At 38.0% G+C, this 21568-nt stretch overlaps 2 protein-coding genes across 3 annotated transcripts; one reads left to right on the top strand and one right to left on the bottom strand.

The window, feature by feature from the left end:
• On the bottom strand, positions 1-9285 carry hnrnph3 (heterogeneous nuclear ribonucleoprotein H3 (2H9)). Its single transcript, XM_044030547.1, has 11 exons — positions 9144-9285; positions 8010-8102; positions 6993-7148; positions 6528-6671; positions 4940-5078; positions 3907-4109; positions 3595-3690; positions 2885-3000; positions 2159-2294; positions 1468-1524; positions 1-896 (listed from the first exon to the last, which is right to left on the bottom strand). Exons 2-11 carry the CDS (start codon positions 8095-8097, stop codon positions 817-819), a joined length of 1215 nt encoding a protein of 404 aa, XP_043886482.1. The 5' UTR covers positions 8098-8102; positions 9144-9285; the 3' UTR covers positions 1-816.
• A 3041-nt stretch (positions 9286-12326) lies between these two features.
• On the top strand, positions 12327-21568 carry LOC122772310 (phenazine biosynthesis-like domain-containing protein 1). Of its 2 annotated transcripts, none has more exons than XM_044030247.1 (10): positions 12327-12615; positions 15723-15822; positions 17113-17211; positions 17437-17546; positions 18347-18376; positions 18561-18649; positions 19020-19111; positions 20415-20498; positions 20602-20664; positions 21304-21557. In XM_044030247.1, exons 1-10 carry the CDS (start codon positions 12532-12534, stop codon positions 21414-21416), a joined length of 864 nt encoding a protein of 287 aa, XP_043886182.1. In that variant the 5' UTR covers positions 12327-12531; the 3' UTR covers positions 21417-21557. The 2 variants fall into 2 exon arrangements, with proteins under 2 accessions (XP_043886182.1, XP_043886181.1); XM_044030246.1 differs by having other exon boundaries at positions 12335-12615; positions 15723-15885; positions 21304-21568.

Below are 21568 nucleotides of genomic sequence, written 5' to 3'. Positions count from 1 at the left end.
GAGAATTAAATATAAAATTTATTAGGCAAAATGTACAACAGCTGCATAAGCTATCTTACAGCTCAAATATATACTTTATTTCCACTTCCACTCTCACAGAGTGGAATATAATATTCAATTTAGTTTTTAAACTCTATAATTAACTGTGAAAACATTCATTTAAAAAAACCCACAACAGCTCACATTCATCAAAACCTTCAAAGCAGGAAAGCTGAGGTTTAAACTTGTGATGGTCGGTTAAATGTTTGGCTAAAACGAAACCCCAAGAACTGAGGAATTAAATAAAATACTTCTTACTCACAGTTGCTTGTTTTTGAGGTTGCCTCTCCTAAAACAGGCACCCGGATGCATCATTCAAGCCAAACGTGTGTTATGATGAACTGGCTTGGATTCAAACGTGACAAAAGGTCAGTCCTGACAAAACTCATGACCTGCATCTGCCAACATCTGCCAGACATTAAACAACATTAATTAAGGGTGAAGCCAAATTAAAACATAAAACAAGTGACTCTCCGACGATATTCAGCACCGACAACAGCTCCAACATTTAAAGCGTTGTTAAACGCTGTTTTGTTCTTCATTTGCTTTAAGGAATGGTGTGCGAAAGAAAGGCCCGTTAAGGTCATTTTTTTGGTTTGTCAGTCGTAAGGGCGACGATACACTGCGACGCCCACAGTTACAACACCGGCTCCAACGTAACAAATGAGTGACTTTGTATCAGCTTTCCTGCTCAGAAACATAACCGGAGTAAATGTGTCCTAAAGAGAAATGAGACAAACACCAGGGTGGACGGACGGGAGGAGCGGGACGACATCATCAGTATCCACCTCGCAGTCCGCTGCTCCGCGAGCTTCCACCTCCTCCTGAGTTACTGTAGTAACCGCCGCCGCCACGACCTGAAATGGGTTTGAAATGAGACGTCCACTTAAGAATAGAAATAATAATGTCTCAAGACCTGAGAGGGGCAGAAAGACAAGTTCTCAAAATCGCACAGAACCACACGACAAGTCAGGAGAAGAACAAAAGAGCCTGTATGGACTGGTAGCCCATATATCGGGAGTGTTTGGGCTGTTAACCGATCATTTAGTTACTTCTACAGTGAAATTAACATCTTATTTTTGTGTTCTCAGGTCACAGCAGATGTAGATATACATTTTTTTCATTGAGCAAAATAAATAAAACATACAAATTATGTATTAGCCAATATTTGATATTACAAAGCCAACATCGGCTTCATTACCCAGACCTTGTTTACCATTAAAACTTAAATATACAAGACATTTCCTTTTTAAAATAGCAGGACATGATTAAAGCTGTGACAAAAAGCCTGATTTTAATCACATAGTTTGCTGTGATAAAAAAATAATTCTTATTTTGCTACGTCTGTGGTTCCGTGTGATTTATAAAACGTTGGAGAACCTGCTTGCAGTTGTGTTCAAACTTCAAACTGTTTAAATGAAAACTCACTCATTTCTGAAGCTCCACTTGATGTTGAGTTGAGGAACAGCTCAATGTAGCGATGCTCTGTGGAGAAAATATCAAATTTTTTAAAAAATGTTTAAAATAACGTAATAAAACCATTAATTGATGATCAAAATAGTAGACGATTAACTTAGTAATTGAGTGGTTGTTGCAGCCCTAACTGACGCATTATCAACATCCCGCTGTCATTTCTGTGGATCCATTTGGGAGCCTGTCACTCGCTCACACTTTTGTAAACTGGTTACTTTCCTACACCAAAGTCCATAGAGAAATTCAGCGTTTTCAGCTCACAGGGACTTCGGAGCTGCTGGTCTACTGCAGACTTGTTTAGTAAGTTTGAGTCACTTGGGTAAATCAGAATGAAAGACCTCAAATACCAAGGTCACAAGATAATATATTTGAACTTACAGATAGAAGCAGCAGGGGATTAACAACTCCTGTCTGCCATGAAATAAAATTGACAATTTTGACCACAAACGTATGGGCAAACACTTTCACAAGAGACCCTTTGGTAAGTGGTCATTATAAGTATTTGGCTCCCATATACTTGAACATCTATAAACACTTAATTTGGTCTTCTTCAGGAGATAAATCTGAGCCACATTGCATAAAATAGCATAAAAAAGTGCAAACTTTTTCAATACAAACTGAAGAAGGAAAAAATAAACAGACATACGCATGTGGTTCTTGTCTTTGGACATGGCCGCCACAGCATCTTCATGGGCGCGAAACTCCACGTCTGCCTCTCCGGTTGATTTGCCGTTAGGAGCCACATCGATGTGAACCCTCAGTGGATTCAAAGGAGAGAAAAACTACATAGAGAAAAACAAACAGACGTGTACACACAGATATATGCACATGAACAAGCAGACACACAAACATCATGTCCATCTGGTCACTTTGCTTTTTTTTTTTTCCTCTTCATGACTTCCAACAGTCAGTGTTTATTCAAAGGCAGCTGCCGCTTTTTAAAGGTCTTCCTTTCCCAACATTATACAGCAAGAAAACAACAGAAACGGGAAAACACAGAAACAGAAACAGAGAGGGTTCACAAGATTACATGATTGACTTTTGAAGACATGGAATGAAACTTAATACCAGCTTCACAGTCTGTAATTTATGGTTTACACTGAATGAGCTTAAACTACACATAGTGAAGTACAACAGCTCACAATTAATGACCGTTCACACAAACACGTGTGATGGAGCTGAGAAAAAGACTCCCGTCTACTGCTGTGACGATCCCTATTTTAGTTCATATGTCGTCGTTCACAAAGCAAAGTTAAGCTAACAGCACAGTCAGCTGCTACAGGGAAGAGGCAAACTATTCCAGACTTTTGTAAAGCCAATTTAAATCACATCTGAGAATGTACTGAGGTGAAACTGAAGATGTCGTTCTTACCTTAGCAATGTCTCCCTCTGTGGCACGGAAAGGCAGACCCCTCATGTGAACAAAATGGCCGCTGTGAAAGCCTGAGCCGGCATCAACTTGACCGCTGTAAGCGTGGCCTCCCATTCCTGGACAAAACAAACCTTTACTTTGTGTATATGACACAATAAATGCCAACTGTAAATCATGAAACTAAATAAAAGTAGAGTGGATATGACTGAAAACACACTATGATTATTGGAGTAAATAAAAGCGGCTTTTGTGATGCAAATTAAGCTATAGAAAAACTGGTTTCTAAAACACTTCCGCACCCCCCATTATTTGTTGTACTCTTAAGGAATATACTCCTTCATCTGTCCCGATGAGATCAATAAAACAGAGTGGGAAAAAAAAGAATCAGGTGTCTGTAAGGTCGCAATACTACAGTAAACATGATCAATAACTCTGTTCAGACAGAACTCACTGACTGCTTTACCTGAGCAATTTGTTACAAGTGATTTAAATCACAGCCTTCTCTCCTCCACTCACTTTCTAGTGTGTGTTTCAAAGAAAGAGGCACACTGTTTGCATTAATCTCAGCCTGCTACAGCAACCTTTACCAGACTCCTCCTACCCTGGAGTTTTTCTCTTTTCTTTTTTCTAACAATATGAGTTGAGACATGAAGAGGATTTGAACTACAGCCACAATAACTAACTCAGGCTAGAGGGTGATCAGGTTTTACCTCTTCCTCCCCTCTCTCCTCTCACTCGCTCATCAAACATTCCGTTTCCAAAGCAGTAGTTGTTGAAACCGTTGTAGTTGTCAAAGCCACTATAACCTGGACACAACACAGCGCAACAGAGGGAGACGTGTTAATTAACACACATGGAAAACATAACAAGTGGAGATCAGGTGAATGGATGGCAAAATAAACCACCATTATAATGATTGTTGACTGCTTTGATGAATTGTATATTGTATATATAACAAAAATTATTTGACTGTCATTTATTGAATTACTGCAGCTGAATGCAATCTCCTTCCATATGCGTACCTCCACCGTAACCTCCTCTACTCCTCATGGTGTTCATCAGAGTCCCACCACGACCAATCCCCGGTGCGAAAAACCCTCCTCTGGGTCCCGTCGTCATCATGGGTCTGTCGTACGGTCCTGGTCTCTGGGCTCCCATCCCTCGTCGAGGCAGCTCGTAGTACGCCTTGATCTCATTGCGACTGCTCTTAAAAATCTCTATATACCTGAAATATAACAGGCCCGTTGGACGTAGGGGGGCAGAGGTTTGGGTCAAGGAGTAGCAGTGGATAAAGATATGATGAACAGTTAAGGCAAACATACACCAATAATTCTGAGGAGTGGTTTAATTAGTTTGAATGACTGAACCACCTCAACAAAACTAACCATTAGCTGGGCTCAGGGCTGAACTTGATTACTACACCAATGTCACGTCTTCTTAGTTACAGTTAAGGAAAACCATATGGGGCATCTAAGGTGTTGTACTTATTGTTGTAGTAAATTAACACAGCAGAAAATAAGGCTGATGCTTCAATGGTGAACGGTGCCTTGACTGTTCTCTGCTATATTTTATGCTTATTTCCCTTTTTTAAAAGACTGTAAATGATCCATTTCAATACATGTATGAAATACATTAAAGTAGGTTACACAATACAATAGAACTAATGACTATGCCTAAATGTTTCAGCACAATTTACATTTAAAATCCCAATCCTTACGCCTCTTAAACTGGCATTAAATTAAATCTTTAAATTGTCACACCACCTTTAATTCACAGATTGGATACATGACCTCCCATTCCAGTTTTCAACATGTCACCAAAATTACACATAGAGACATAAACCCATTAAACCCAGCCCATTAGCATTTCAATTGATATTACATGCCCCATAAAATTAATTTACCACTTTATCTTAATTATTTAAGCACACCAACCCATTTTATTATCATTCAACCCCTCTCATTAATACCACACTCAGTCTAATAATGATCACCCATTAAGTACTACAACAGAAGCCCAACCCAGTCCAGCCCATCCCTTTCCCATCTGTCCCACCTGTGCCCTATTCTTTCCTTGTGTTTCCCCAGAGCCTTTTCTGCTATCTCCTTTGAGGCAAACTGCACGAAGGCTTCCCCTGTGCTCCTCCCCTGGTAGTCCACTGGCAGAGTAATCCCATTTGGCACGATTCTCAACCCTTCAACCCAAGCACACAAATACATAGGTCATGTCTGTGAAGGTTCTCAGTCATCCAGGTCATAGACATCTTCAGTAGCAAGCTGTGGGCAACTAGACTTGCTTGAGTTCAATACATAGGTTGGTAGGTAAACTGATAGACAGAACAACACCCACTGCATCACTGGAGCATGTGTGGATTCAGGATATACGTCATGACAGCTAATTAATAACAGCTGTACCATGTTGTGAGACAGCATTCAGACAATGTAAATTTACTCTTGTAAATTGTTCAGCAAGGGGACAGAACAAATACTGGCCTGGAGTCAGTATAAGGCCTGAGTCATAATTTCTGCATTTGCAGAAAATGGGTGACATAAATTTCATCATTTAAATTCTGTGAAGCACAACACTTTTCAAGGTTAGTTGGTGGCGCGCTCGTTTTGCTTAAAAGCGACAACAAAGAAGACGTAACCATGGAAACCAACGTTGATATTTAAATGAAATGAGCTATGCACATGTGAAACACAGTACACAGCTCTAAGCAATGGATGCAGAGATTTTACATATAATTATTTGTCTGTGTTGATGTATGATAATTGATGTTGGTGAAGAACGAGGCTGCCAGTAAGCAGAATCACAGTACTGACCCCAGATCAGTGTCACAGTCTCCCTTAGCCAAACCAGCCCAGCCCAGCCTGTCGTTTAAAAAAACGCTCTTTAGGAGCCAGGAAATGCAATTAATGGAGATAGGAAACATACTGGCAGTTCATTACAGAGACAATTTAGGCTACATCCACACTATTCCGTTTTTCAAAATGCATATATTGTGCTCTATATACTCCTCACATCTGCGTTGAGCTTACACTGACTTTCAGATTCAGTTCCAGGTCATTTTTGGCCTGATAACAGAAATCTACGTGCCATTTTCACCACTGTGGTTTTTTGCTCTTTCTGAAACTAACCACTGCAGAGATTATCTTCCTGTTAAGACTAGTGACCACATGCCCAGAGAACCTGAATGATTTCAGTTGTGCTAGTTTTAATGCAGATTACATTTGATACAGTGTGGAAAGTTGGTTTTAAGATTAAAGTGTAGTAGTATGGATGTAGCCTCAGTTAATGCAGTATGTCTATACTTACACTACAAGAACAAATATACATTTGACCTTTAGACCATGACACACATATTCAGATATGTTGTCCTAACAACTTAATGGTCAGATGTATGTAAATAGAGTAAAGTAAATTTGCCCATAAAAAATATTGTGGGAACATTGTTGTGGTGTGCTTTTGAGGCCAGTCCCCTATGTGGAAAGTACATTTCAAAGTGCACTCCAATTGCATTATAAAAATATTTTAATGCAAAGTTGATCATTTTGTTATATTGTCACCTTACCATTACAAAAATATTGAAACCTTATTTGAATTAATTCACACTGCCAGTACATAATTAGAAGTGTTCATGTACCTGAGAAAAACTGAACAATCTCCTCCTTGCTGCAGCCAAAGGGCAGGCCTCTAAGTCTCAGCATGCAACCACTGCAGCTGTCATAGTCAGCAGGACCACTTCGTTTCAGCACCCACTCCATTTCACTACGGTTTGACTTGAAAACTGAATCAAAGACAAGACAGACAAACAGACTTAGAATAGCAAACACGTTACAGTATACGTCATCTAAAAGGACAACTTATTTAATAAATAAAAACATGTTTATAATGAGATTACTCTTCAACATTTGTCATACACATGAACATATCTGAAACAGATTTATCTGTACAAGAAAGCTAGACCTTTACTTTTACATTGGCAAATAGAGAGGCAAAGTGTGAGTAACTAAGCAATTTGCATTACAGTTTGCAGTAAATATTTAAAGAATGAAAGATGAAATCATGAAGTTGTTACTCTGTTATGGCTGTCTGAATTGCTGCTTACCTTCTATGTATCGATGTCCCATGTATTTACGATCCTTGACAAGAGCATTCTTAAAGTCTTCTGCTGTTTTCAGCTCAATAAATGCCTCTCCACTGGGACGGCCTTCTTTAGAGTAGGTGAAGCACACTCCGTCTACTTTACCAATGATGTCACAATCTGTCAATAAGACGATAATACACTGTCTATGAACTGATTTCTTCAGATCCTGACAGCCTTTAATCACTTGGCTACTCTTTTCTCTTCAAATCACAGCATAACATTATCTCAAGGCACTGTACATAGAAAGGTAGATTTTTTTTTTTTTAAATTGTATAGAGAGAAGAGAAACACTACAGTTCACATAGTGTGCAAGCACAGATTCAACGATGTGTAGCATCTGCCTCAACCGGTTCAGGTGAAAGGAAAAAAGGGGGAATAAAGAGGAGAGGTTGGGGAGAGACAGAAAAGAGAGACCAGGAGCAGATAAAAGTTGCAAAATGCATGAAGCTATAGGTTTAGACAGGACAGTTCTGAATCTGACATGGTTATAGTAAGACAATGTAATTTATACAAGCAGTATCATAGATTGTGGGAAAAAATATACTGATATATTCTCTTTTCCTGCTGACACACACACACACCCAGACACCAACACAAATAAAATACTGAGAGCATTGATTGACATGTTGACATGGGAGGCCCATCCATGACGCAGTTAAATGCCAGGTGTGAACAGTCCTACTTAGTGCTATCCACATGAGATCGGATGTTAATACTTAATCTGAGCATGTCATCGTTGAGTGTCAACATCAAAGACAAACAACTATAACACAATAATTTCAACACAGAGTGAAACATCATTTTAAGAATTTGTTTTAGTTTTATGCTTATCAATAGCCTTTGTTCATCACACTGCAACCAGTGTCGGGGGACCTTTCTTTTAAAAGTACTGGTACTCTAATTTGTTATTTTGAACTTTGTGACATGTTTCTCTTGCACTGGTTTTATAAATGTGTGTACATGTGTGTGTGCTCTCACCAGAAAAGAAACTGGCCACCTCCTCCTGTGTGCAGGACCAGGGTAGTCCTCTGATCCGAACCACATAACCCTCATCATTCAAAGACATCCTCACTGCAACACAGCATAACACAATAGCAACATGTTACCCTACTGTATCTGTGGTATGTTAATATACACCATCACCAGACAATGCGGTGTTTCCAGTATTCCCTGATTGACATCATGACAGATGTGTGCAATTACTATCCATTATATTAACTGTTTTACTTACAAATGAACAGTCATAATTATCAACTGATTTTACAGATGACATACGCATATAGGTTGAGCAAGAAGCCTGTATTGTACTATAAAATCAGTTTTGTCACAGCTGAGTACACTACTTAGAATTATATACGGATATGGATCAGGATTTAAATATTTAGTGATTTTGAATAGTTTAGAGCTTGTCGCGAGAATAATTGGACAGTTACACAGCCTGCAAACCGAGAGGTGATTGGTGAAATGCCCTCCACAGGGTTCTTAAGTTTTTAATTTTCATCACTCTTAAAATAAATGAATAAATATAAGTTCAATACTCTTATTGCAGATCAAGGTCCTTCTAAAATGCTTACATGTAGAGTTACATGAAGACATGCCAAAACTGCCTTAATGGCAAGGCGACGATTCGTCCTTAAGAACAGTGCCACACAAAAGTTTATTACTATTATAACGCTCTTTTATATCATTTATCATGCAGCCCAACAAACAACGTTTGTTACTTCCTCCTTCTTCCCCCTCAAGTGTATCCGACCAAGTCATCAAAAACTTCTCGAACATTCCCTCCTACTCTAACCTTCAATTCATTTTCTCATTTAAAGTTCACCATAGCATAATTATTTATCCGCCTGGGTAACGCGTTAGCTGCTAATGCTAACGCCTCTCCTCCTGTACTGTCAGTCTGATGAGCTTATGTTAGCTTGTAGGAGTTAGCAGTTAGCAGCTAAGGCTATCGGTACGGTAGGACACAGACAGCGGTCAAACGCAGCAACGAGACAAACTCGTTCGTTTAAAACTCGTGCGACATCACTGCGTGTGGAAACATATCCGCACACACAAACATGTCAGGTGTCAGTGACAGAATGTCGGGAGACTGTAAAAATAATATCTCACCGTATACTCTCGTCCCCGGTCTCCTGCTCCAGTCCCGAGCCTCAGGTGACAACGCCGACCGCCAGCTCAAACTCAGGTATGCTATCGCGAGACTTGGACGTATGAGCGACCAAATAATAACAGTAACTGTATTATATTGTATTAATAAATGTGACCTGATAGTCTGATTTGTATTCACACAGCCACGCACATATTTGCTTTCCTGACATGAGAAGAACCTTTGTAAACTGACAGTGACGTATTATTGGCTTTAAATACAATTTGCATTGTTTTTATAATAAACTGAATAATCAAATTTCAAAATACTGGAATTTGATTTATACTGACATAACCAGCCATATTAATAGTGCATATATGGCTCTGTAGTAAAACTGTAGTAAAACTATTGCATCTATTTTGTTTGGTCCACAGACCAACTTTTTTCAGTTTTAATGATTTGTCAAATGTAGCAATGAAACCAGAAACTATTCACATTAAAGAAGTTGAAAAAACAGAAATCTTGCTTTAATTATTGTTAAATAGTTGACAATTAATTTAGTAATCGATTAATAATCATTGCAACTCTGAATGTATTACTGTGTGATTTTAAAGGTAAAGCATCTATGAGAATCTATCAGAGAGATCTATAAATGTATAATTATTACTACTATTATATTATAGTACTATTATTAGCAATGTGGTATATGTAAGGCCTTGTTATTGGTTATTATTTTATCATGCTTGTAATTCAAAATGTTTCACTGACCTGTCATATCACCTGCTTTACTTCAAATTTGTGGATTGTGTACCGAGATGTTTCAAATAAACATGGCTTAAATATTGTAAAAGTCATCAACACACTTCTTAAAACACATTTTTACAAACCTGCCTTTACAGAGTGGGTAATGTAGGAGTTTTCTAACTCCAGAAGATGGCAGTGGTGCAGCATAGATGCAAGTGGCCGTTCTTCTTCCCAGGCTGTACACTGATGGGTGTAATGCTGTTAAAGTTCTTAATTTTCAACACTCTTCTTCTTACAACAAATAAATAAACATAAGTTCAATACTTAATGGCCAGGCGATGATTTGTAATAGTAATGTTTCACTACCACCTATTTATAGTTCAAAGTTATCAAAGGCCTATTGTAGCCTTTGATATGCTGTATATTGCTGTATCCATTCTGATCATTGGCAACTTACCTTTGCAAATTCAAAGGGTTTTTTTTCCGGAATGTTGCTTGCTCTGTTTTGGTGTAAATCATTTTGCACATTAAATACACAAAATTAACTCATACAAGTCTCATTTCATCAAGATTTAAATGACTGAAGTTTTAACCTCACTTTAAAGTTTAGCAGTTTAAATCATAATTTAGGAAATTGATTTACCAATCACTTAGAGATTATAGCAGTCCAAAAGACTTAACCATCACAAAGGCTGTATGGTAGTGGCTTCAAACTCAAATGACCTGATGGCCAATGAGCATCTAGTCTGGTCAAGAGGGGGGCAGTCTACAGAAAGAAATATTGGGAATTAAAACAAATCTTCGGTAGGAAGTGGACAACATGACCATAAAATGATGACACAATATTCCATCATGATATGGTAATAACTAAAATGATGATGATATTTTACAGAAGTGTTTGTTTTAATATTACACAATGCATAGTTTGCAATGAAAAACATTTATGGTGCAAAATTAATCCATAAATAACAAAAACAGACAATATAATAGAATATAAATGAAATGAAAACACTACACAAGCTTTGATATATATGTATGTATATACATTATATATACATACATATATAACATAATTACTATTATTATAATAAAAATATGAACATAATAAGTATTTCAGTCTGTCTGTGTATTCTATCATGTAAGCATACACAGTGTTTACAAGAAAGAGGACATTGTGGGCCATGTTGTCACCATGACAATATACTGAGTGATAGCTGGCCACATAAAATCACTTTTGAGTTTGAGCTGTATAGTTTACAGCCATGGCTTCCATATTGCAACACGTGCACCACCAGTGGTACAGGAGGAAAATATATTCCTCTGGTGGTACTTAGAGGAAAATTAGAAATACTGCTCTGAGGACCTTTGACTGGAATGCATAGAAAATGAAACAAATAACCAAAAATAATACATTAAATAATAATAATTAGAGTCACCTTATATCTCGCTCCACCTTAATCTATTTTCACTATACCAGTGTGTGAAGTGCATGTGAGGAAGAGGAGGATGATGAGAGAGCAAATTATCTGATTGGGAATAAATCTGCCTCTTGTGAAAAATTTGTAGCTGACTTTGCTCGGCCTATTTACAACCCTATTTTAACGAAGGTGATAATTGTGTTACTTTGAGAGCTCAATATTTTCTCAGGTGGTACTTGCTATATAAAGTTTGAAAACCACTAGTTTCTAGCATATGCACACAAGTCATTGTATGGTCTTCTACAAATAAATCACTTTTTAAAAAAATAAAAAAATAAAAAAATAAATCCCACATGTATTAATCAGAACTGTTAAGTAACCAGTTATTCAGTTGCTGATTGTAATCGAGTATCGAATTACAGTATTACAGTCTGTACTCCACGTAAACAAAATTAAAACATTAAATGCCTGAAAACAGCCTGGCAATCTGTAAATCCCTGAGGGCTGACAGACAGCTCAAATCAAACAGACGAGGTTCAAAGTCCATGGAAAACAGTGAGTAGCAGTATTACAACACGTCATGAGAGCCACGTCTGACACAGCAATCAAACCGAACAATCCCAAACTGTAGATTACTTTAAAATACGTAAAAATAAATCCCGAAAACATGCGTCAATGGCCAACGTTTAGCAAGGGCATTTCTAAAGTCTCAACATTAAACAGAGGAGTCAGGTGTATGCAAAAAGCTTGTCTAGTCCCGCCCCCATTATCCACAGAATACATATTTTCATCATACAATACATGATTATGCTTTTCTCATGACATTTTGACAAAAACATGTTTCAGCACCAGGTAGCACTCAGAGATGTAGTCTAGCTCTAGACAGTCAATCAGACTCCATGTGTGTCTGTACATGTGTCCATAATATTCCGTCGTGAGTGACAGTCTTGACTTGTTGCCTGGCTTGAGCGGAATCACAGCCTGTTCTGATGCATTTTTGATCAGTGACTGTGTTAGGCGGAGTCTGTCCACCTGTCATGCAGGAAGTACTGAAATAATCTTTTTAATTCTGTGATTCTGGCGATTCAGTGCACCGAAAACAACTGCTTTGTCGGTCACCAGTTTGTGTCGCGTATACATCGACGTCACGGGGTGACGACCCGCCCAGACTGCTAAAACGACCCAAACCGTTAGAGTCGAGACGGGATAGAAGTGTTCATTGGGGAAAGACGCTCTAATTCCGCGTACAATGGAGATTTCAATATTTACAGTGGATGCGTTCACTAATTTACCTTTCAAAGGAAATCCTGCAGCTGTGTGTCCACTCATGCATGTGAGTAATAACGTTTAGGTCCATGCACAGAAGGGAAAGTTCTCGTAACTGCTGAATGTACTGGGTGGGGAAAAATGTGCAAGTTCTGGAGAACTGAACTGAACTGAAGAGGCCTCTTGGATGAAAAGTGAGAACAGGGTTCGAATTACAATCGGATCTTTGTGGGAGTCTCTGTTAAATACTGAGACAAATACATAACAAAATAGAGCAGTACATATTATATCGTGTAGGTTGTATCTGTCTCTGCCAGTTTGTTAATCTCGGTTTTTGGCAGTTTGGACTGGTGGGGATACTGCTTAAAAATGTCGCCTGCGGCTTTGTACGGGAGAGTATTAGTGCCACAGGTACAAAAGAAAACGTTTGAAAGAAAGTAAAAAAAAAAATAGCATGAATTCTTAGATTAAAATATTAAAATCTGAGATTAAAGTCAGAATTCTCAGATTACGGCTAGAAAGTTAGAATTCAGAGATTAAAGACAGAGTCAAAATTCTGAGAAAAAAGTCAGAAAGTCTGAATTCTGAGGAAAAAAGTCAGAATTCTGACAGTTTAAAAGACATCCAGGACAGTTCTCAATCAGTTATGTCATATCTATAGTACTGCAATGTCCTAACAAAAATTCTGGGACACTCCAACATGCTGCGTCTTTATTGTGTGTTTTGGCATTTGGCACAAACATCCTGCTGCTGGTGTCACATGAAAACACAATTAAATGGATTAACAAACTATATGTATATATATCTATCTATATATATGGGCCATTCTACCGAATTCGTGCAAAGTCCAGAGTTGGAAACACATTTTCAAAAGTTGTTTTTTTCCAAAAACCTTGTCCATACATATATTGTACCATATTTCAATGGTACATATCTAGTAAAGGCGCAGTCAAATTTCATATATTAATGTCTGCCTGTTCTTGAAATGTTTTTCAACTCCTGAAATTTGTCACTACCGTAACACAGCAACACACTGCAATAAAAACCATTATATTAATCTGTTAATATTGTGTGTCCATACACCCTCTAAAGAATAATTTTAGTAATTTATTATGAAGGGTTTTACAACTAAATCACTTAAAATTATTTTTTAAACAAAATTTCAAAGTTTATTTTCTAAGACTCATCAAAATTGAAATGCAATCTTTTTTGTAAAATGAATTACACTGATCATAGAGATCTCAGAGTTCATTAGTTATTACATTGAATGTATATTTAACCAATAGTTATCATAAAATGTTATTTAATGACTCAATTCTTATTTTATTTTACAAAACATTCAGTGTTACGGTAGTGACCGCACTGTTACGGTAGTGACTGCACTGTTTTGCTTGTGACCACAGTATTTTGTTTGCAAGGTTGTATTATATCCCCTCAACCTTATTGCTTAATATTAACTCATAACCTGCCTTTTAATGTGAATTTTACAAACACAAATGTTATGTCTCTGATATGTGAACTTTAGATGTGGGTTGTCTGCAGTCGTGTTGAGAGCTGCCTGTCGGAGCTGCCTAGTGTTTCTCTGAGCATAGAAACAAGATTGTATTTTCTGAGCAACCTGCTTGTCAATGCGCTTCTTAATCCATGTTTCTCTTTATAATTGGCAGACTTGTATTTTTTTCTGCAAATTGTGCATGAGTGTGTTATGAAAAAGAAGGGTCTTTCTGATATGCACAGGAACTCTGTGCTTCCATACTTCCTTCTGAGTTTTTGTTCTTGCAGAACATTTTGACTTCTCTGGCCTCACGCACAATCTATGGCACCGTTTTCTATATTTTTCTTTCTTCCATTCAAGTTTATTTTTCTGTGGTCACGCATTCGAACGTCTCTTATTAGTCTCACTAGAAGTGCGTGGAGTAACAGTCTCACTAGAAGTGCGTGGAAGGTGAGGCGGCATGGGAGAAGGCGTGGCAGAGGGTGTGGGAGGTGGCGTGGAAGTTGTGCACAATCTCTCCACCTCTCTTTGACTTTTCACCAATAGCCTGTGATGTTGCTGTCTTTTTCGCCATGATCTTCTGACCTTCCTTTGCTCCCTGTCAGATAAATCACTGATAGATTTGATCTTTCCTCCTTTCTTTCGTTTCTAGTTTCGTTCTCTTTCCTTCTTTCCTTATCATATCAAACATTATTTAGCACTCTGAGATTCTTAAAAATGAAATGTGCTTTACAAATCAAATATAATAACAATATTATTATTATTATTATTATTATCATGTTTAATGAGTGTAATGTAATAATAATGATGAAAAATGTCCTTAAATATGTGGAACCGTACACCATAATGATTATGTCACAACCGTAACGTTACAATTCGTTACGGTTGTGACTGTTACGGTTGTGACATTTTTAGCTAATTCCTAGCATAACTCAAACATGCTAACAAGTAATTGGCTAGGAACAGATGTTTGAACAGTTGTACACACAACAAAACATAATATTTTGTTTTGAGCCCCCAAAAGTGTATTTACTTGGAGATAATACGTGTACGGTTGTGACAATTATTAATGTAACATGCTGATTTTCAGACTTTGGAACCCATTTACTTAAAAATTATGAGAGGTAATATCTCACCATGCAGCCATGAGGGACAGGGATGCAGTGTCATTTCTTGGTCAGAAATTCTGGGGTGTGACTAAAACCAGGCTCCACCCATGTGGTAAAACAACTCGTGTTACGGTTGTGACATGAAAGTGTGGGACAGCATTTTTTAAAGCATGTTTTGTAATTTTAAAAAAAACTTCAAAATGAATCTAAATGTTTTACATTCTGTTTAAAAGAAACCAAACATATATTTTAAAATACACCATTGGAAAAAATGACAAAATTCTTTTAAGTATTATTTTCATGGATTGAAATTTAGGGCTTAGAGATTGGGACAACTACTTCCCAATAGAAAGTACCTAGGAAGGTAGCATAAATGATGATTTTGTATATATTTAGCTTAATTACTAAATAGTTACAGTCTTGTGTTTACCTAGATCATAACATAATCTTAGTAAATATTGAAGGTCTGAATTCTTAATTGTTTTGTTAAATAGTTTTTTTATTGTGGGACAGCAATTTGCACGAATTCGGTAGAATGGCCCATATATATATGTGTGTGTATTATAACAGGAGCTGACAGATGATTTGTATCAGAAGATAGCAGCAGAGATGAGCCTGTCGGAGACAGCTTTCATCACCAGGATCAACTCCTCTGACACTTTCACCACAGGTCAGGCGATAAATGTTACTGCATTCATCACCAGGATCAACCCCTCTGACAGTTTCGCCACAGGTCAGATTATAGCTTTAACTTCATTACGATCAATTAAACCAAATATTTGTATCAGGGACATCAAACTCAAAATGACCCGGGGGTCAGTGAACTTCAAGCCTGGCTTTAGTGATGAGACTTTAAAATGATATCCAGATAATCCATCATGATGTTGCAATTAAAAATATGTAGCATGACAATGCTCACGCTTTGACGTATACTTCACAACAAAATAACATATTTACGATGAAAATGAATCTGCAGTTTGGGCCAGTTTTCATTATCACTGAAGCTATGTAGTTAACAATTATGCTATAAACATACAAAAATATACTTCAAAAATCATATTATACATCTCTTCACCCTAAGGCTGTTTTAGAGGGAGTTAAATTTGTCATTTGTATGGGTTTATTGAAAGTGCTTTTATAAATGTTGGTCAAACTATGTAAATAATTAGTCATCTTCTTCTTCTTCGTCTTCCAATAATATTCAGCAGGCTGCACATCCACTGTTCTCAGTTCACAATCACAGTTCAAAGCTCTTAAATGCAGTTCAAAACCTTTTCTTCGTCTTCTAATCAATCCCGGCAGGGTTGTGCGCCGTGAAGTCTACTGGTGCCTCTGCAGGAGAGAAACGATTCTGTCCGCAGTTCAAAGTTCTTCAATGAATGTGGAAATCCAATTTATATTTGTCAACCCAGACACCGTGTTAGGGTTAAAATAATGACGCCACTGATACATGATAAAGGGATGCACCGTTACTTACTGTGCTGCAGTTTTTACCCTCAGCAACCCTGCTGCACAGACAAACAGGTCTGATTACCAAAGGCATGTCAATGATTGCAGTGGCTATAGATAATCAATGGTAGAATGATAAGTGAGACATGGTTAAACACATACTGAGGGATTAAAGGTCACAATTTAAAGCCTCTGTGCAGTTTACTGGGTTCAATTAGTCACTGTGAACACATCTGTGCTCAGCAGTGTGACTTAAGGTAACAGGACATTCTGTCACTTTTCTTGTGTAAACACAAAACGTATGAATTAGCATAGAGTTTTTACCTGTAATACTGCGCTGGTGTGTTTGCAATAAAGTTTTGGTTGCACAGAGAAATTGTGATAACACATACAGCATGTGTTTCATGTGTGAAATGAAGGACATTTAGTCACTTTTCAGTAGTTGTGGTGTCATTTATGCGTATAGCGAGACAGGAATATTGAAGGCGCCGTTTGTGTTATGTGATGACAGGATCGAGGTTCCACCTCCGATGGTTTTCACCAATCACTGAAGTGAATCTTTGTGGTCACGCTACTCTGGCCTCTGCATCTGTGCTGTTCAAGCATATGAGTAAGATACAGAGCAAACACACACACACACACTTACACAGACATAGTGAGGACACTCACAGACAGTGTAGTGGCCACACTTGTTGCTGCTGGCAAGTTCTGACGCATTTAAAGGATGATTCTTAAACAGTTCAATTCAATTCAATCCACACCAAACAACCTGTTATGTATCTATACTCTCTATAATATGTGACAATGCTCCATAATCATTTGCTTCATCTGGTAGAGAATGAGAATCCTGTAGTGGTGTTTGAAACAAGGGGTGGAGACCTGGCTGTGTCTCAGCGGGGGGACAGCTACATTATGGACTTTCCTCTCAACCCTCCCATGAAGCAGGTACAGTGTGACTTGTTTTTATAGATCAACACATCAAGACAATAATGTGTCGCAGGACTAAGGTGATCTATAAAAGCTGGAATAAACAATCACAGAGTGTCTCAACATGTGTTTTTGTGTCAAAGGGTAGGAAGAGCCAATGTGGAAGTGAGCAACACGATGCGGCTGTGTGGAAATAAACAAGAAATGAAAATTAAAGTAATGTAATTTAGTGTCAGTATTAAGAAAAGCTTTGTGTGAACCCAGTATCTCTGGGAGATATCTGACACAATCTTTAAATCACGATATACTACCTATACTCAATATACAATATACTGCTTTTTTCCATTACTCTGTTCAAACATACAGTATATAGAGTGTCTTATATCCTTTTTTTCAGCAAAACCTAGGCAATCTGGTGAAAAACATTTCTTTTTCACCAACTATATAAACACACCTGAGCAAAAAGTACTAAAAATTGTTTTTGTGACTTCTGCATAATTATTGCTACTTTATATCACTACTAAATATGCAATACAAAATGAATCACAATTTTAACTCAACAAACACATAAGAAGATGGAAAAAAAAACGCATCATCAAAGTCATCACAGATACCTTATCACAAGATCTTGTGACATGATCTCATGTCATGATATAGATATAATATTGATTAATTGCAGAGCCCTAATATACAGTACCAGGTGTAATGAAACCAGTTGCGTTTGGTTTTTAAATTCTTTACTTGTTTAACAGTGAAACATTTTGCAAATCTGAAGCAAAATAAAATATCTAATAGTAATAATTACTTTTTCCCCTCAGGATCCGAATGAGTTCAGTGACACCATCAAGGTCAGTAAGATCTTACAGGCTCCACCTCTGTCTGTGAGTGAATGTTTTACAACACTAACTCCTGCTGTATTGTCCTCATAAGTACGTATGCAAACCTTTTTGTTTGTTTGTTGTGTGTTTTTATAAACCAGTGTGTTTACATCCTACTCTTTAAACTCTCATTGTTTGTGTGTGTCATATACAGGCAATAGTTGGAAACAACCCTGTCCAGGATGTTTGTCTGAACACCAACACAAAGAAACTGATGATTCGACTAGATGACAGCTGTGAAAGGTTTCACACACACACACACACTTAACCCTAAAACCCAAGTCTTAACCCTCAAAAAGCTCTTTAAACATAGATAAGAATACTAAACATATACTGTTGTCAAGTGGCCCGTCACTTGACATTGAGTGGCGGGCCGTATGAAATTGACTGTGGGGCCTGTGAGACTTCTGGTCTAGACAAAGCCTTGTCCCGAAACGGAAACGGAACCACAATTCAAATTCACACAGTGATTTGTTCTTGATTCACAATTCTCCTTCCCAATGGCTTATTCAAAACCCGTCAATAACTCCCACCAGCGATCTTCCGCCCTCTACAATTGCTCAGTCTCCGAAACCTCTAAATGCAAACATGCTGCACTGTGTGTCGTCTCCAGGTCAGTGCTAACAGGCCTGAAAGTGGATCCTGCCGTTCTGGAGAGCAGTGAGAAGAGTGGACGAGTCAGAGGAGTGATCGTCACCGCCAAGGGTCAAAATTACAGCTCTGCTAAACTTAACGAACAAAATGACAACACTCATGTTGTTCATCTTGAGTCTGCAGTGCATTTGTGTACTAAATGTGTAACCTTGCAACCTTGTAACCATAATTGGCTGCGTAACTAAATAATAACCAGATAATCCTGATAATACAAATTACCCAGTTAGCTCTAGTGGAATATTGAACTAAGGCTTGGCTCACATTTTATTTCATATCACAAATCAAAACAAAATATCTGTGAGAATAAATTGCATGTTTGCATTGGCATGTTCTCCCTGTGTGTGCGCGGGGTTTTCTCCAGTTTCCTCCCACACATCCAAAAACACGCAGAGGTCAATTGGACGCTCTAAACTGATCGTGTGAGTGATCAGTGTGTGTTTGTCTCTGTATGTTGGACACTGAGCCTCACGCCGAGCGAATGATTGTGTGTGATGTTCCACTGCACAGCACCACTCAGCTCAGCATGAGCTCGACTCTACTAGTTTTGTTTTTTTTGCTTTTCCATCAGTGATAGTACCTGATACCTGGTGCTTTTTTTAGTACCAGCTCTGGCAAAAATCCAAGCGTGCTGAGCCGATGTGACATCAACAGACTGTCGCCCACTGATTGGTCAGAGGCGGTCGTCACCGGAAGGGTCATGAGTGCGACGTCTGACACAGGAATCAAACCGAACGATGCCGAACTGTAGATCAGTTAGAAGGACTTCCTGAAAACCTGAAAACATGCGCTAATCTCCAACATTTAGCAAGGACATTTCTAAAATCTCAATATTTAACATAGGAGTCTGGTGTAATGAGTGAAAGCACTGCTGAAAGTGAGCCAAATCACAACCTGTTCAGTCCTATTTCAGTTGGAAAGTCATGCATGAAGTATTGAACGATTCAGTGAACAAATCTTTTTAACTGATTCTACTGACTCAGCACACCTAAAACAACTGCTTTGCTCGTCACTAGTTTTTTTGTCGCGTATAAAACGGCATCATGGCAGTTTGATGCAGCTGAGCTATGATGACTCCGTCCACGTTGAGGGGGTACTATTGTAATGGAAAACCATACCAAACCAAGTAGTCGAGTTGTGCAGGAACTGTTTAGTGGAAAAGCACCACAAGAGTGTACCAGTGATGTAAGCAAGGCCTAAAATAGCCAATGGCAACATTTGAATGCAGTAGCTTTGATCAGAGAGAGGCAGTAGATTTTGCTGATTTTTATCACAACATGTATAATTTGACTGCTTTACACTAAAACTGTGAAGATTTGCACCTGGATCATCAAATCATCATTTCATCCACTTACAGGTTCTCCAGACTGCCAGCCAGGATACGACTTCTACTCCAGATACTTTGCTCCATGGGTCGGTATCCCTGAGGATCCAGTCACTGGTGAGTCAAGTACTGTATCTACAAACTATACCTCCATGTCAGATGAGTGAGAAAGGTCCATACATTTACCATGTTTGCTCATATCTGCTCACTGTTCTTGCAGGTTCTGCTCACACAGTCCTGGGTAGCTACTGGTCTAAGGAACTGGGAAAGAAGAAAATGCTGGGTAAATCACTTTCACAGACATATAGTATTTACTTATTGGGCAGAGACTTGCTAAATAAATGATGTTGCTTTTTTAATGCACATTTATTTTCAATCTTTATACAACTCTGACTTTTGTTTTATTGTTATTATTATTATTATGTTGTTGATTATTACATTCGACTTTATTGCACCTTTACAATTAATAGTCTTTCACTTCTTCACAGCTCCTTCCCATCGTAACACCTAATGGTCTTTTTAATTGTTTCGAATGATGCATTAGTTTTATTTATTTTCAGTCATCTATAAAGCCTCTCAGACAGCGTTTGATTCGTTTGAAAATTGCTTTATAAATAAAGTTTGACCAAATGGTTTTACTGTAGGGAAGAAACATCTAGCTGAAGATGCAAATTTGCTGATTACTTAGTCAGTATAGTTTTATATTGATTGTGTATGCTGAAGAACCCTGTCCTGTATAAAACCTACATATACTACTGCATGATATTTTTATTTAAACTTTTATTCCATCTTAAAGGTTAGGAAATGAGCAAAGTATTTAATAAAAGCTGAAAAAAACCCTGTTATTTATCAACTCTCATTTCAACAATAAATCCCACATTTAATACTAAACCATGTGGAACCACTTTTGTGTTTTTGCCAGCTTACCAGTGCTCGAGTCGCGGCGGGGACCTGGAACTGGAAGCGAGAGATGATGGAAGAATCAACATAATTGGACAAGCCGTCACTGTGCTGCAGGGGAATCTCACGCTGTAGTCATGAGACATGAGAACGCAGCGCACAGAGAGTTCAAGATGCTGAGATATTATTACACATGAACCTGTGCAGAGGTGCAGACTCAGTCTTTTTAACCATTTAATTAATATTCATAAAAAAAAAATACTGGACAAAGAATAGTTTTAGATTTG

Source organism: Solea senegalensis, linkage group LG7 (assembly GCF_019176455.1).
Source record: "Solea senegalensis isolate Sse05_10M linkage group LG7, IFAPA_SoseM_1, whole genome shotgun sequence".
NCBI lineage: Eukaryota > Metazoa > Chordata > Actinopteri > Pleuronectiformes > Soleidae > Solea > Solea senegalensis.
The sequence above is the reverse complement of the archived record's forward strand: the minus strand, read 5'-3'. Positions and strand labels throughout refer to the sequence as shown.